This window comes from Bos taurus, chromosome 16 (assembly GCF_002263795.3).
Source record: "Bos taurus isolate L1 Dominette 01449 registration number 42190680 breed Hereford chromosome 16, ARS-UCD2.0, whole genome shotgun sequence".
NCBI classification, from domain to species: Eukaryota; Metazoa; Chordata; class Mammalia; order Artiodactyla; family Bovidae; genus Bos; species Bos taurus.
The window spans coordinates 70,637,166-70,653,856 of NC_037343.1; the positions used below are offsets into that span (position 1 = coordinate 70,637,166).

General features: G+C 48.9%; 1 protein-coding gene and 1 long non-coding RNA gene across 9 annotated transcripts in view; one reads left to right on the forward strand and one right to left on the reverse strand.

Annotated features, from left to right (window-relative positions):
• VASH2 (vasohibin 2) overlaps positions 1 to 2,457 on the reverse strand; it is a 40,856-nt gene extending 38,399 nt beyond the window's left edge. For all 3 annotated transcript variants that reach the window (NR_198880.1, NM_001434987.1, NM_001079611.3), the window contains exons 1-2: positions 2,329 to 2,457; positions 1,254 to 1,692 (exon numbers count right to left, since the gene is read on the reverse strand). Coding sequence is in view for 2 of the 3 variants with exons in the window: in NM_001434987.1 (NP_001421916.1) it covers positions 1,254 to 1,529 (276 nt within the window). In the remaining variant the exon portion in view is untranslated. The remainder of the gene's footprint in view (positions 1 to 1,253; positions 1,693 to 2,328) is intronic.
• Positions 2,458 to 2,534: 77 nt separating this feature from the next.
• On the forward strand, positions 2,535 to 15,184 carry LOC101906305 (uncharacterized). Of its 6 annotated transcripts, none has more exons than XR_009490912.1 (6): positions 2,535 to 3,330; positions 4,164 to 10,681; positions 11,137 to 11,257; positions 11,522 to 12,181; positions 12,856 to 13,112; positions 15,026 to 15,184. It is a non-coding gene; the product is annotated as an uncharacterized lncRNA (long non-coding RNA). The 6 variants fall into 6 exon arrangements; XR_009490914.1 differs by having other exon boundaries at positions 4,164 to 8,034; positions 10,374 to 10,681; positions 11,137 to 12,181; XR_009490911.1 differs by having other exon boundaries at positions 4,164 to 4,242; positions 4,651 to 10,681; positions 11,137 to 12,181.
• Positions 15,185 to 16,691: the final 1,507 nt, after the last annotated feature.

Genomic DNA, 16,691 nt, shown 5'->3' on the forward strand with positions numbered 1-16,691 from the left:
CTAAATGAGAAAGCCTCACTTAAGTAAGGACCAACTCTGAAGTCAGAACTGTACATCGGTACCAGAGTTGTTTTCAGGTTCTGAGTCCTCCAGAAGGACTCAGCAAGGGTAATTACAGCTGACACGAAAGCAGGCAAGATTCTCTTTGAGCAAAATGAAAGATCTCCTTGACCAGCAGGGTAATAAAACACTGTAACCAACTGCCACAGGAAGCTGAGAGGCTCTGCCACTTTCCCCAAGGGCACACACAGCTTTCTGGCCTGCAGGCTCAGAGGCTCAAGTAACCAGATGCTCCAGGTTGGGGACTCGACCAGATGGCTTTCCAGGTCTCGGGCCTGGCATTCCTAGACCTGCCCAGGAATCTTTTCAGCCATACCAGAGTCCCCAGGGTGCACGGGAAACCATCTGCCATGCTACATCCCCCAGGCTCTGCGTCATTCCTCCTTGAGTTTGCATTCTGATGTTTCACATAGAGACCCCTGCACATGTCCCTCCATTTTATTAACATTATCCTTGGCCACCAAATTCAACTGGCTCACTGGCTTCTCTCCAAGGTAGAAACAGTTTCATTCCTAAGTCTCTTTCTCTATCCTGTGAGATTCATTCATCATGGGTACTGGAAAGTCCCTTTTAAGTCATGGTTAAAACACTTTTTTCTTTTTTCTCAGAGCCCAGATAAGCTGGGAAAAGAAAGGGTTGACTCTTTTGCAAGTTTCAGAGGTGAAAGTCATTGTCATTTAAAAAAAAAAATTGGCAAAAAGTCTAGGAATGATTCACGATGAGAAGTCTGACTGGTTGGTTGTAAATTCATTCACAGTCTAATACATCATTTTCGAGGGGAACACAGAGGAGGACCAAGAGACTCCAGAGAGGGTGAGAGGGGCTCGATGCCTAGGGAGTCTATGCATTCTTGGCACACTGGTGCTACCTGGTGGCTTCAGTTTTCGCTGAAGGAGGATGTACAGAGGGTAAGTAAATAACAGAATTTGGCTCCAGATTCAAAGAAGCCTTGGCACAAGTCGACCACACAGTCCCAGGACAGTAACCCCTCTTCCTTTTCTCTCGCATTGCTAAGACATCCAAGACAAACATCTCCATTAAGCAAAGGGGGTGGGAGCCGGCGGGAAGAATTAGGCGGGGAAGGGAGTTTGCAGCAGGACCAGGAAAATGGAAATTGCCTCTATTCGCTACGCTACGTACAGGTAAAATGGTCCCATCCCTGCCCAGCCCACCCCTCCTTCGGAGCTACTAACCTTTGCCAAGAAGGTGGCGTTCCTGATGGCGCCCACCATCTCTCCCCCCTTGGGGTGCACTTTGGCCACGTGCAGCCACATGCGCTCCCAGGTGTGGCTGTCGATGGGGAAGCCGCTCTTGTTAACGTGAAACAGCACCCCGCCGTCTTTGTCCTCCTCCTCCGAGCCCCCGCTGGTAGCGAGGCTCACGGGCCGCGCGTGGCTGCTCCGGGACCGGGTGCCTTTGGCGCCTTTGGGGTGGGGGCGGCGGTGAGTGTCGGCCGCGGAGCCGGTCATGATGGGGCCGGGGCGGGGGACGCGGAGGGCTGCGCAGGGGGCGTGTGCTCGCGGGCGCAGCGCGGGGATCAGCGCCCGGCAGGGGCGGCCTTCTCCATGCCTCTCGCTGCGGCAGGACGCACCAAGGGGGAGCGGCGGCCGGAGCTCTGCTTACGGGCCGTGCCTGAAATCAGTGAGAGACAGCACACACCACGGTAAGTGGACACCCAGAGGGACCACGGAGGGGGCCGTGGCCAAGGCAGTGGGGCTTTGCTGGATCCCCACTTCACTGTCCGCTCCGCACTGCGCGCGGACAGAGCCCACCCCCAGCCAGGGAATTGCACACCAGCTTCCAGCCCTGGAATTACCTAGCAAGGCGACTTGGATATTGCCACAAAGCTTCACACCCACCTAAACCATGAGAGGGAAATACAAGGAGCGTGGAGGCTGCGGAGTGGACGGGGAAGGAAGAAGAAGAAAGACACGCCGCAGGAAGGAACCGGAGGTCCCCGCAAGGCTCCGCACGTTCCTGGGTCGCCAAATGTGCCCGAGAGCTGAGCCAGAACGTGCCGGCACGTGAGCGCCCGGGGCTGCCGCGAGGGCGCAAGCGTTAGCCTCGGCTTGCAAAGACCGCCGCGTTTCTTCCAGGAAGCCCTCCCGAAGCCGGGAGCGCTAGGGGCGGCCCCCGGCCCCCGGCTGCAGGGGCAGTGGCTCCACCCGCCTGCTTCCCCGAGTTCCAGCGCCGGGCACCCCGGGCGGGGCGGGGGACTGGCTGCAGGCGGGGCGCGGGAAAGGGCGCACAGCAGCTCCGGAACCTTACCTCCGGACAGTCGGCCTCATGGCTGCGGAGCCTCTCCGGGCGGCGGGGAAGGCGGGGGCTGCTTCTGGGCCTGGGCCTGGGCTTGGGGGTGCTGCGGCCGTCGTCTCATTCCATGTCCCATTCTCGAATGTTATTCTGTGACAGATAACCGAGTCACCCGGGCAGCCGCCGATGTTCTGACTGCGTCCATTGGCCGCCGCAACAAAGAGGGGCGGGGCCCGAGCGCGGGACTCTCACAACCCGGGGCTCCGCCGCGCTCTGATTGGCTCCGGAGGCTCCTGGGCGGGAGCGAAGAGGAGGAGGGGGCCCCGGGCGGCCGCGCGAAATGCGATCGCCGTCTTGTCCTGGGACCCCCGCGGGGGCGGGAGCGTGGGTCCCTGGGACTTAGGACAGAGTTTCCCCAAGGGTCGTGGTACTGCGGGGGTTGCAACTGTGGGAAGCAGAGGAAAAGTAAAGCCACCCAAGAAGTGACCCTGAGAGTAAAGCCACCCAAGAAGTGACCCCGAGGTAGACGAGGGCTTGTGGTAAGACACATTCCCTGAGGAACACTGGACACACTCACCTGCCGCTACCAAGCGGTGATGGGTGGTTCAGGCAGGGCTGTTCACATAATTCGTAATGTGGGGTTAAAAAAAAGTGTGTGTGTGTATATATATACACACACACACTTTTTTTTAACCCCACATTACGAATTACCCAAAACCCACTAGGTAACAGAGCCATAGACCCTCTGACATTATTGTTGTTCAGTCGCTCAATCGTGTCCAACTCTTTGTGACCCCGTGGACTGCAGCACACCAGGCTTCCCTGTCCATCACCAACTCCAGGACTTTGCTCAAATGCATGTCCATCGAGTCGGTGATGCCATCCAACTATCTCATCTTCTGTCGTCCCCTTCTCCTTTTGCCTCAGTCTTTCCCAGGATCAGGATCTTTTCCAACGAATCGGCTTTTCGCATCAGGTGATCGAAGTATTGGAGCTTCAGCTTCAGCATCTTTCCTTGTGAGACATTAGTCCAGAGAGACTAATAAAGTCCCTTTACACCCAAGATAATATGCGAGGGAGTGGTCATCGAGGTTCACATTGTTGTCACAGCTACTGATTTAGGAGAGGAGGGAGAGATGCTTCAGAGCCAGGGTGAAGTGGAGGCTCTCCCACACTCTCCAGGCAAAGACCTTTGTCTTAAAGACATCTTCTTTTTAAAAAGAAGAGCAAGGTGAGAGGGGAAGAGCACCAGAGTCCTCACCTGAGGGCTAGCCCTAAGGCCAGGTTTATCAGTTGGCTAAGCTGTGTGACCCAGGACAAGCCATTGCCTGTTTTGTGCCTTGGCCTCTATCTGAGAAGAGCAGATCGCTCACTCTCCAAGGTCTGTTCTGGCTCTAAGATTCTATGATCCTCTGACTTCCTCGCTTATGGAGACTTCAGAACTTGGCTGTAAAGCCTTTCTCTTTAAACTCCAGGCCAGCCTGCCAGCTTTGAGGAGTTAAAGCAGCTGTGACAGCAATGCTAGGTTAACCTCAAATTAAAAATGCAGTCATCTGCAGACATAGAGAATAGACTTATTGCCGGGGTGGGGGAATGGAGAGAGTAGCATGGAAACATATACACTGCTGTATGTAAAATAGATAGGCAGTGGGAATTTACTCTACGACTTGGGGAACTCAAACCTGGGCTCTGTGACAACCTAGAGGGGTGGGATGGGGTGGGAGGTGGGAGGTGGGAGGTGGGAGGGAGATTCAAGAGAGAAGGGACATGTATACTTATGGCTGATTCATGTTGACATAAGGCCGAATCCAACACAACACTGTAAAACAATTATCCTTCAATTAAAATAGATAATTTTTTTTAAATGAAGAGGAAAAAGAAGCAATCATCTAAAACCACTGATGACAGATCTGTTTCTGGATGCTATGGGTTAGTCGCTCCTGTGGAACTGGAACTCCGCTTTCAGAGAACGGTGTGGTGAGGGGTGGGTGCTGGAGTGTAGCTCCTGGCTCAGAAGAAAGGTGAGGTAGAGACCTGGATTCCTAACCAGTCCTGCAGCATCACCGACAGAGCCCAGGCCCTGGACTTTATAGATTCCACAGTGAGAGTAACTCAGGTCCAGATAGAGGAAATGGACCTAATAATAACATTCAGGAAATTATCTGAGTAATTCAAGTACAAGCACATCTGGAAAAAATAGGGAATGGAAAGAGAGTTATCCTCTCAATACATAATTGCCTTGGTTTTCATTTCCTGATTAGGAGAAAACATGCCTCAGAAGAATGAGCTGTATTCTCACCTCAAACAGCCTTCCTCCCTTTTCTCACTCTCTTTCAGATCCGTCTCTTTCTCCTCACTTCCCCTGGGGTTTCAAGTCCAGGAGACTAGGGTTTCAAGATGCAGATCTGTATGCAGAGTAGAGAATATGGCCTCACAAGCCCTCAGGAGAAAAGGGAGCTTCCTAAGCTCAAGTGATCAGACCCGTTAGTGAACATCACAGAGTGTCTGGCAAGTGTCCTTGGCATCAATCTCCAGTGTCCCCACTCAGGCCAAATTCAAACAACTACAAGGTCCATGTCAACCCAGGGCCTGGATCCTGCTTCACCCGGATCAAGATCCTAGGGACCAGAGAGGGTCATCGATCATCTTCCTGGCCTAGGCACCTCAGGACTCCCCCACAGTTGAAGGAAACGCTTTTGTTTTTCATCTCCAGTATTCCTACTATCCATCCTCCATCCCAGGGGATGGGTGCAGTGGGGAGTCAAGTGAAACGGTCTAAGAAGACAGCTATGAGATTTGGTTAATTTTCCAAAGAGGTGGTAAGACAGCTTCTGATGTGAGCTGCGCTGTCCCGCTGAAAGGACTGGAGGTCAGAAGGGCCCTTTTGTTCAGAATCCTTTTGCATCTGAGAACTGTACTCATTGTGTGGACCAGCCGACTCTGTTCTCCATTTCTTTGTGTATTTCGTGTTATATAACACTCAAGTGAACCCAGGCCAGACAGATTATGGGTTTTAGGGGGGTTTTTTTGTTTGTTTGTTTTTAATTTTTTAATTGAAGTATAGTTGATTTACAATGTTGTGTTAGTTTCAGGTGTACAGAAAAGTGATTAAGCTATATATATATTCTTTTATATATAATATACTTTTATTTATAATATATGTATTTTTCAGATTCTTTTGCCGTATAGGTTGTTACAAAATACTGAGTATAGTTCCTTATGCTATACAGTAGGTCCTTGTTGGTTATCTCTTTTATATATAGTACTCTGCTGTGTTTAGTCACTCAGTCATGTCTGACTCTTTGCAACACTGTGGACTATAGCCCACCAGCCTCCTCTGTCCATGGAATTTTACAGGTAAGAATATTGGGGTGGGTTGCCATGCCCTCCTCCAGGGGATCTTCCCAACCTAGGGATCGAACCCAGGTCTCCTGCATTGCAGGAGGATTCTTTACTGTCTGAACCATCAAGGAAACCTAAGAATACTGAACTGGGTAGCCTATCCTGCTCCAGAGGATCTTCCTGACCCAGGAATCAAACCAGGGTCTCCTGCATTGCAGGCGGATTCTTTACTAGCTGAGCTACCAGGGAAGCCCATGTATAGTACCGTATATATGTTAATCCCAAACGGCTAATTTATCGCCTCCTTTCCTCCTTTGGCAGCCAGGGCTCAGGTGGTTAGTAAGAGTGACATAGCCACATATGCACACAGTGGGGCAAGGCCAACTTGACACATGATGACCAGCTGCTCAACCTCTGAGAGCATAGTCCTATTTGTTCACCAGCATAACAACTGGCATAGCAGAGACATGTAGTAGTTTTAATTTATGGTTTGGAACCATAAAAACTGAGTTCAAATGGTATCTTCTTTTCAAGTGCCAGTTGCTAGGGTCTCTAAGATAAATAAGACAAAATCCTAACCTGATGATGATACGTCTAGCTCCACCACCTGTTGATATTTATAGCCTCTTGATGGATGTATGAGATGCATTTTATGAGCCTAATCACACTGGCTAGATGTTGCCTTTTTTCCTGCCTCCACAGCTCCCTTCACAGCCAGCCAAATCTGTGCAGTTCAGCCATCTGGGATAGACAGTCGCTTGCCCATCAGGTCCCCCTTGGCTGCTGCTGTACAGCCAGGCTGGCTGACCGCGTGTCTGGAGTCTCTGAGCCGTCTACTACTTCTGCATCAGATGAAATGTCACACTGAAGGATGTGGCTTTTAAGCAGTCCTCAATGGGGAATCTAAGGGAATTAATTCCCTCTGGGGAACATTTTGGGGCTTCCCAGATGGTGCTAGTGGTAAAGAACCTGCCCGCCAACGCAGGAGACATAAGAGACACGGTTCGATCCCTTGGTTGGGAAGATTCCCCTGGAGAAGAAAATTGCAACCCACTCCAGTGTTCCTACCTGGAGGATCCCCATGGACAGAGTAGCCTGGCGGGTTGCAGTCCATGGAGTCGCAAAGAGTCGGACATGACTGAAGTGACTGAGCCTGCGGCCTGCACGAGGGACATTTGACTGATAGAAAGAGGAAATGAGAGGGAGCTGGGCAAATACATTATCTTTCCTTCCTGCCTCCTATGGACTGTTCTGAGTCGTGATTTTCTAACACTGTCTGGAGACATCCCATATGGCTGAGCAGACGTACTTCCTGAAGCACCTGCCACGGCTCTTTGCAGAGGGTGGTGAAGCACCTACCTGCAAGAGAACAGACCGTCCTGCACTGCTTCTCTTCCTAGCCCACCTTGTTTCCCTTTTCACTCACTCTTGCTGCCTTCTCAATCAGATTTCATCTCTGCTTTCAGATCCTGTTTTCTAGAGTAACAGAGCTAAGACAACCGGTTTTATAAGTGGTTCTAGAAAGCGAGTCCTCAGGATGGATTTTTGGGTTGTGTCTCCTCGCTGTATGAAGTCAATAGAGTCCTTTGCTGGTGACAAGAGAGATAGCAGTAGCTTTGATATGCAATAGCATCACAGCTTTCACGTATTTAACTGGGTTGAATTGATGGAGAGGGAAACATTGGGAATACAAGTGGCTGTGGCTGTTCAGTCGCTGAGTCATGTCCAACTCTTTGCAGCCCCATGGACTGCAGCACACCAGGCCCCTCTGTCCTTCACTGTCTCCCGGAGATTGCTCAAATGCATGTCCATTGAGTCGGTAATGCTCTCTAACCATCTCATCCTCTGTCACCCTCTTCTCCTATTGCCTTCAATCTTTCCCAGCATCAGGGTCTTTTCCAATGAGTCAGCTCTTGACAGCAGGTGGCCAAAGTATTGGAGCTTCAGCTTCAGAATGAGCCTTTCCAATGAATGTTCATTGTAGATTTCCTTTAGGATGAGCCAGTTTGACCACAAGGGTAGCAGAACTGCAAAAATAGACTAAATGCATGGCCTTGATAGGCATCCACGTCAAAGCAGAGCCCTGATAGGGAAAGACTGGGACCCTGAGACCGGGGATAGGGGTGGATGAGTTTCTTGACCCTTCAGATCTCCTGAATGTTCCTGCCCAAAGAAGGCTTCTTCTCAAGACCTGGCCCCGCCACTTACTGCCTCTGCCAAAACCCAGAGTCAGGCTGTCGCACAGCCCACACTTGGAAGAAGTCCTGCTCCAGGGAGAAAGAGCATGCTTGCCACAAATCTTGTGGGACTTGGCTGGTGTGCACTGGCAGGAACTGTAGAAGCATGTGGGAGTGGATCTGGAAGATGTTCTGTTTGCAGGTGGGGGTGAAGCAGGAAGCTCAATTGGAAGAATTTACTAATTTGGGGATATTCACATAGAACTCGAGATTTAATATTTTAGTAAGGATGCTTGGAGCTTGCCCGGAGAGTTTGCTAGGGTGGCTTTTTGAAGCCTGGTCTCAAAAATGGCCTACAGTAAGCAAAGTGGAGAAGCCAGATTTCCATGTGCAGTGTTGAGGAAGGGGTCAGAAGATTCAGGAAGGAGGGACTATTAGAAGAGTTTATCATATACGGCTCAAGAATCCACCACCTGACTAGTTCCCTGGGCTGGCCCAGAGGACACACTCTTCACTAAAGCAATAAAGAGTGTGCTAGTAAGGAAGTCTGTTTTGTTTTGTTTTGTTTTGTTTTTGTGAGCATGACATGACTGACCTTGTAGTTCAAGGTTGATGGTACGGGGGAAGCTGCTGTGGGACTGAGCTCCATGATTTTAGTGGAGATGATAAAAATCACAGAACTGCAAAGCCCTGGTGGGAGCACATGATCATAAAGGACAAGGTGGGATACTTACCACAATGGACAGCAAGGAGGCAGGAAGACCAGTGTGACTTTATCTGCAGGAACCCCTGGTGTTTGGATAATAAATCATGGTGTTCCTAAAGGGAGGGTATTCATTGTCAAAATTGGGCTTCCCAGATGGCACTAGTGGTAAAGAACCCACCTGCCAATGCAGGAGACATGAGACACAGTTGCCCTGGGTTGGGAAGATTCCCTGGAGGAAGGCATGGCAACCCACTCTAGTATTCTTGCCTGGAGAATCCCATGGACAGAAGAGCCTGGTGGGCTGCAGTCCATGGGGTCACAAAGAGTTGGACACGACTGAAGTGACTTAGCATGCACACACACACATATTGTCTAAATTGAGCCACTTTCAAGAGTGAAAAGTGTGCTAGTAATGATTACGTGGGGGAAATAAGTGTACACTAGAACCACCCCAGTCGAACTGATACCCATGGTCACCCTACCAGGAGTGATAGGTGGGCAGCCAATTAAAGTATTACTTGATTTGCATAATTAGAAAGAACAGAGAGCTATGAGCAGAAGGCCAACTTCAGTCACCATAGTGAAAAATCATACACCCTTACCTCATTTCTAAATTGACACCAGATCTGGTCCACAGCTCTTGCCATTGTTGAGGGAGTTCAGCCGGCCAACAGCGAAGACTGATACTGAGCCTGCAATACAGCAGCCCTCCCCAGGGTAACCAGATAGACAGCTGGTGGAAAAATAGAAACCCACAAGGCTATATTGATTATAAATAAATACATAAATAAGTGGTGTAGAAGGGAAGAATCTTGTTTATAGTAGAATGTAAAGGTGAATGGAATACCAGAGTTAGAAAATCATCACTTTGCAATCCTCATAGTAGACTTTTTTCAGGCGAGTCATAAATGCATGCTAGGGGACATTTCAGTGAGGAGCAGGATATCTGCATGATCTTAAGTGTCTTACTTCAAATTGCTTGTAAGTTTCAAGGGGAAGAATGGTAACTATTCAGTGGAGTAACACAGTACCTTGACCAGGTGATCAAAGTTATTATCACCAGTTATGGGCTGATGAACATCTGCTACTGCTGCTAAGCCATTTCAGTCGTGCCCGACTCTGTGCGACCCCAGAGACGGCAGCTCACCAGGCTTCCCCGTCCCTGGGATTCTCCAGGCAAGAACACTGGAGTGGGTTGCCATTTCCTTCTCCAATGCATGAAAGTGAAAAGTGAAAGTGAAGTCGCTCAGTTGTGTCCAACTCCTAGCGACCCCATGGACTGCAGCCTACCAGGCTCCTCCGTCCATGGGATTTTCCAGGAGTGGGGTACTGGAGTGGGGTGCCATTCACGTGTCTCCAAATGTGATATCCAGAGAACACAACATCCCCTATACAACAGTCTGACTAGCATCCTTAACATGAATCTAATTATGAAGAAACATCATACCAATCCCAAATAAGGAAACTTCCATTCAAAAAACTATATTTTTAGAACTGTCAATGTAATAAAAGACAAAGGAAATCTGTGGACATGTTCCAAATTAAGGAAAGACTAGGAACTTCTCTGGTGGTCATCCCACAGGCCACATGGCAAGGCCAAAAAAAAAAAAAAAAGAGTTAAACTAAAAAAACATGATGGCTAAATGTGATATCTGATCATAAACTAGATCCTGACCTAAGAGGGAAAAAATGGTGTAAATGACATTAGTGGTTCAATTGACAAAGCTGGAATCTAGATGTTCAATTAGATAAAAGTATTGTGTCTTTGTCAGCTTTATGGAAGTTAGTAATTGTACTATAGTGATGTGAGAGAATATCCTGATTCCTTTTCTTAGAAAATGTACCTTAGGGGACTTCCCTGGTGGTACAGTGGATAAAAATCCCCTGCCAATGCAGGGGATGTGGCTTCGACCCCTGGTCCAGGAAGATTCCACATGCCACAGAGCGACTAACCCTGTGAGCCGAAACTACCGAAGCGTGTGTGCCTAAAGCCTGTGCTCCACAAGGAGAGAAGCCAGCACAGAGAGAAGCCTGGGCACTGTGACGAAGAGTAGACCCCGCTCACGACACCTGGAGAAAGCCTGAGAGCAGCAACAAAGACCAAGTGCAAGCAAAAATGTTTTAAACAAAAATAAAGAAATAGGTAAAGAAATAAATACTTTATTTTATAAAGAAAATATGAGGTATACCAGGGGAAAGGGCTATTCAATGTGTAACTTACTCCCAAGTGGTTCAGGAAAATACCTCACTCTGTGTGTGTGTGTAGAAGAAAATAATAAAAGATTTAAAGTGAAATGTTAATGGTAAAGAGTATGCAGTCAGTGTTTGCACTATTCTTATTCCTTCCACTTTTCTGTGAGTTTGAAATTATTTCCAAGTGAAAAGTTTTTAAAAGGTGAGGGGAGCACTAACTCCTGAAAACATAACAACTGTCTATTATACTAAGCCTGTAAGGCAGGTATTATTATCCCCATTTTACAAAGGAAGTAACTGGGGTTTAGAAAGTTAGGCAACTTGTATAAGATGATACAATTAATAAGTGGCAGAACTAGAAGATTCTCTTAATCCAACTCTTTTTTTCTATTTTTTTTTTAATAGCAAGAAGAATGTGGATTTAAATGGTCGTCACAGTCAAGACCCGGATGTTCTTATGATCAAAAAGTTTTACTGTCCTGATGTTTCAAACTTTTGCCTCCTAGAGAAGTCCCTTGAATTTCAGGTTCATTAGTTTTTCTAACCAAAGCCCTGGAGAGGGATCACGGGAGAAGGGGGAGCACAGAGGAGAAATGAAAGCAAAGGGACTCAGACCAGGGAGGCCCCAGGGAGAGGACCCCACTGGGGCCTGAACGACCCACGGGCAGCAGCGGGCCCTGGACAATGGTTCTTCCTGCCAGGTGTAGGGTTCTGAGGTGCTCTGAGGACATTTGGCTAGAGGGAGCAGAAATTTAAGAGTTTCTTGGGTTTCAGCTACCTTTTTTCCCAGAGAGGACGAGGATCGTCTGCTGTGAAATGACAAAGGCAGCCTTCAGAGAAGAAACCTCCTGTCACTCCTGACAGTGCAGTCAGAGGCCCTGGGCCCGCCCCTTCACAAAAAGACTGCAGACTGCGTGACTTACATACAACAAACATTGATTTCTCACCGTTCCAGAGGCTGGGAAGTCCAAGATCACGGTGCTGGCAGAGCCCAGACACTGGTGAGGACCCACTTCCTGGTTCCTGCACAGCCAGCTTCTCAGTGTGCCCTCGCCTGGTGGAGGGGACACGGGAGCTCTGCAGGGCCTCTTTTACAAGGACACTAATCCCATTCATGAGGGCCCCACCCTTATGACCTAATCACTGCCAAAGGTCCCATCTCCTAATACCATTGCACTGGGAATTGAGAATTTGACATATGAATTTTGGACGAACAGAAAAATCAAGTCTTTTGGGACTTCCTTGGTGGTCCAGTGGTGAGGAACCCACTTGCCAGTGAAGGCGACATGGGCTCAATCCCTAGTCTGGGAAGATACCACATGCCACGATGCAGCAGCTAAGCCTGCATGCCACAACTGCTAAGCCTGTGTTCTAGAACTCGCGAGCCACAACAAGAAGCCACGGCAATGAGAAGCCCGTGTACCGCGATGAAGACCCAGTGCAGCCATAAGTAAGTAGATAAATAGGTAAATAAAATACAGTCTCTAACAGCAGCCATCTTGCAAATACTTGAATTTGGTCTCTATGGGTTTCCTGAGATTCATGCAAAGAGGAGCCATCGCTCAGATGCCTTGGGACAGTGGGGTTATGTGAGGAAGCCCCTTTTGGCTCTTGGGCACTATAGGAAGACAAAAAGAAGCAGTTTAATAAAATAGCATCTGTTTCCCAAATGAATAGGTAAGTGCGGTGACCCAGGCCTGCCCCAGCTAATGAATGAGACCTAAGGCAGTTGCTATGGAGACGCATGATCTGGGTCGTACAGGACCTACCCTGGGAGTTTCTGAAGGTCCAGGAACCCAAGTGATACAAAGGGCACTCTATCTGCCAATCTCAGCTGCCTGCAGCATCCCATCTGAGGCAGGCAGCCACCTCTAGGTGTTTGGTGACTGCCACAGGGTGTGTATGTGAAATAGTCATGGAAATTGAAGCAGGAAACTCATCCTTGAGCAGAATGAGTGCCTGACTCACCACCCTGCCACTGAGCAGTTTTTCTGGGTTCAGACCTCTCTACTGTGCCCTGAAAATCTTTGTACAGGTCAGGTTCATTCTATATGAGTCAGGGATCAAGCAGAAGACAGGTGGGACTCTCGAACTGGTTTTTAAGTGAAAGATATTTTTTGACAGAGGCAGAGGGGAGATGACGGGACCATTAGGGATGGTGCAGAACCCAGAAGCTGTTACCTGCCTGAGGCCTGAAGGAGCAGATGAGGGCAGGAGACGGGAGCCCAGTCCACCAAGGACAGCCTCCGGCACAGCGCAGAGCAGAGAGTAGACTGTGGAGCAGATCGAGTTGACCAGTACACCTGGATCTCCAGGGCCCAGACACAGGCCCGGTGCCTTCCAGGGAATGTCCCACACCCGGAGATGAAAAGGAAAGACAGGTAAGATGGGACAAGGACTCTACACAAGAAGGAAATCCAGGCATTTGTGTATCTGGGCCACGAGCTAACCACATTGAGAGGCTGACTGTCTGCCCAGCCTCTGAAGAGGCTGGAATACTGAAGAGGGAGTGTGAGCCCAGTTTTACAGCGGGGTGTTCAGTTTTCCCAGAGGAGACGACCACGGGGTCTCCTGTTGTCAGTCTCCCTGAAGGCTCCCTGGTGTCTAACCTGAGGAAAGAGTCAGCATTAGACACGTGCCAACATGTCTTCCTTCCTTAATGCTAACACTTTCCTCGACCTTATGATAGACAATTGTCTGGGGAGCAGTTGAGAGACCATGACAAGCATCTCTCTTGGCAGAGGAAGTGCTACAAAAAGCTAAAGAGGGAGCCTACGCCCTCACTGTTATTGTCACATGTTATTGCTGACATTTACTGAGAACATATGATGCGCCAGACGCTGAGTGCTTTTCCCACATGGACTCAGTCCAGCCTCACACAGCAACCCTAGGAAATGGGCACCATTATGGGCTGAAGACGGTGATTGCAACCATGAAATTAAAAGATGCTTACTCCTTGGAAGGAAAGTTATGACTAACCTAGACAGCATATTAAAAAGCAGAGACATTACTTTGTCAACAAAGGTCCATCTAGTCAAGGCTATGGTTTTTCCAGTAGTCATGAATGGGTGTGAGAGTTGGACTATAAAGAAAGCTGAGCACCGAAGAATTGATGCTTTTGAACTGTGGTGTTGGAGAAGACTCTTGAGAGTCCCTTGGATTGCAAGGAGGTCCAACCAGTCCATTCTAAAGGAGATCAGCCCTAGGTGTTCATTGGAAGGACTGATACTAAAGCTGAAACTCCATTACTTTGGCCACCTGATGCGAAGATTTGACTCATTGGAAAAGACCCTGATGCTGGGAAAGATTGAGGGCAGGAGGAGAAGGGGACGACAGAGGATAGTTAGTTGGACGGCATCACCGACTCAATGGACATGAGTTTGGGTGGACTCTAGGAGTTGGTGATGGACAGGGAGGCCTGGCATGTTGCGGTTCATGGAGTCACAAAGAGTCAGACATGACTGAGCGACTGAACTGAACTGATGGACTGAACTGTTGTTGTTGTTCAGTCACTCAGTCATGTCTGACTCTTTGTGACGCCATGGACTGCAAAACGCCAGGCCTCCCTGTCCTTCACTCTCTCCCAGAGTTTGCTGAAATTCATGTCCATTGAGTCAATGATGCCATCCAACCATCTCTTCCTCTGTTGCCCCCTTCTCCTTTTGCCTTCAGTCTTTCCAAGCATCAGTGTAAAGCTTTCCAATGAGTTGGCTCTTCGAACCAGGTGACCAAATTATTGGAGCTTCAGCTTCAGCATCAGTCCTTCCAATGTATATTGAGTGTTGATTTATTTTAGGATTGACTGATTTGATCTCCTTGCTCCAAGGGACTCTCAAGAGTCTTCTCCAGCACCACAACACAAAAAGCATCAATTCTTCGGCATTCAGCCTTCTTTATGGTCCAACTCTGGGAAAGCCATAGCTTTGACTAAACGGACTTTGGTCAGCAAAATGATGTCTCTGCTTTTTAATCTACTGTCTAGGTTTGTCGTAGCTTTCCTTCCAAGGAGCAAGTGTCTTGTAATTTTGTGGCTGCAATCACCGTCTGCAGTGATTTTGGAGCCTGAGAAAATAAGATCTGTCACTGAGCCATGATCTTAGTTTTTTGAATGTTGAGGATGACTTGTGTCCCCCCTCAAATTTGTATGCTGAAGCCCTAACTATATGGCCATATTTGGAGATGGGGTCCCTACGGAAAGGATTAAGGTTAAGTGAGATTGTAGGCTGGGGCCCTGACCCAATAGGGTCAGTATCCTCACAAGAAGAGGCACCAGATAGCTTGCCCTTCCCTACAGAGTATGTACTGAGGAATGGCCATGTGAGGACATCGCAAGAAGGTGACCGCCTCAAGCCAGGAAGAGAGCTCTCCCTAGAAACTAAATTTACTGGCACCTGGATCATGGACTTTCCACACTCCAGAACTCTAAGCAAATAAATGTCTATTGTTTCAGCCATCCAGACTGTGGTATGTTGTTCCAGCAGCCCACGTTAAGACAAGCACTATCAACATTCCCATCTTATAGGTGAGGAAACTGCAGCCTAGGGAAGCTAAGTGGTTGTCTTAGGTCACCCCATGTGCCTTTGATCTTGTCACCTCACTGGGTCCTGTTTTTCTTACAGGGAGGGGGTCGGTGGAAATAGATCAGGGACCATAAACTCAATTGTCAGTGTGTCAGGCAAGGAACAGAAATGGGTGACGCTGGCCGAGTGGGTACGGTGGCACGCTGGAGAGTACTGTCCTCTTTAAAGAGGAGGGAAGCCCTAGTCTGCCTCCACCAATGGTTGGCCAAATGATTACAGTTTTTCAGGACAAGCTTGGGGGACTTCCCTGGTAGTCCAGTGGTTAAGAATCCGCCTGTCCCTGCAGGGGGCCTGGGTTCGATCCCTGATCAGGAAACTAGATCGAGCATGCTGCAGCTACGACCTGGCATGCCAAAAAAAGTAAAAGAGACAACTTGGAAGTCTGGCTCTTTGGGGGAAATGCTCTGGTTTTTCAAATATCAGCAACAAATTCCATCATATAAGAGTGTGTAGGCCAATTAAAACATGACTACGGGCCATGTCTGATATATAGTGTCCCCTCTGGAGTAGATGATTTTTGTTTTAACCCTTCTCCTCCTTCCTCTCTCCTTGGCCATGGTTCTCTGCCTTTTGAGATGTTCCTGTGGCGTCTCTAAGTCCCCTGCCTTCAGGAAAATGATCACCATATCATGATCCAGAAGGGTTTCCAGGTACAGTCCGTGCAAAGAATACTGTGCAGACTCAGCTGAGCCATGCAACCTTGAACCCGTTTGCCCTTCTGAAAATTGGTTCAACGACAGCCACCTCACAGGAGTTGTGGAAGGATTAAATAAGACCCGGCAGGAGGAAGCAACTGGCAGAGGAGGAGTTAGCTGTGTGTCGAGCCGCTGCTGGGCTCAGCACTTGCTGACCGTCATCAGACATCTCAATGATGGGTGTGTGAACTCCTTACCTGCGGCGCGCGGATGGCTTGGTTGGCTGTAACATTCTTGAAAGAGAAACTATCGGCCAAGTTCACCAGAGGGTGACCTGGACAGCCCAGAGGCCTGGCTGGGAGATGGAGAAATCGTCAAGGATGAGAGAGCAGTAATTTCACCCCCTGGAAGGCAGGAACCCAACAGCATCCTCTGCCCCCAGCTGCCCCCCCACCCCCACCCCCACCCCCTATCCCCGGCTTGTGAGGCATAATTAGTAACCATGTTCATAATAATGCCCTGTGAGTTCTACTCCTGCTTAATAGCTGCCTGTAAAAATTCCAGTGGGTCCATTTTTAGTTGGAGCTAATGAGGGTTAAAAACTCTCCGGGCTTCCCAGAATACCCTCTGGGAGGCTCTCCCAGGAAAGGGGTGTTTACTGAGCTCCTGATTAAGGAACAGTCAGTCTACTTTGTATCATCTTTCACCAAAGCCTGTATCAGCATGTGTTTTGCACTGCTGGGGT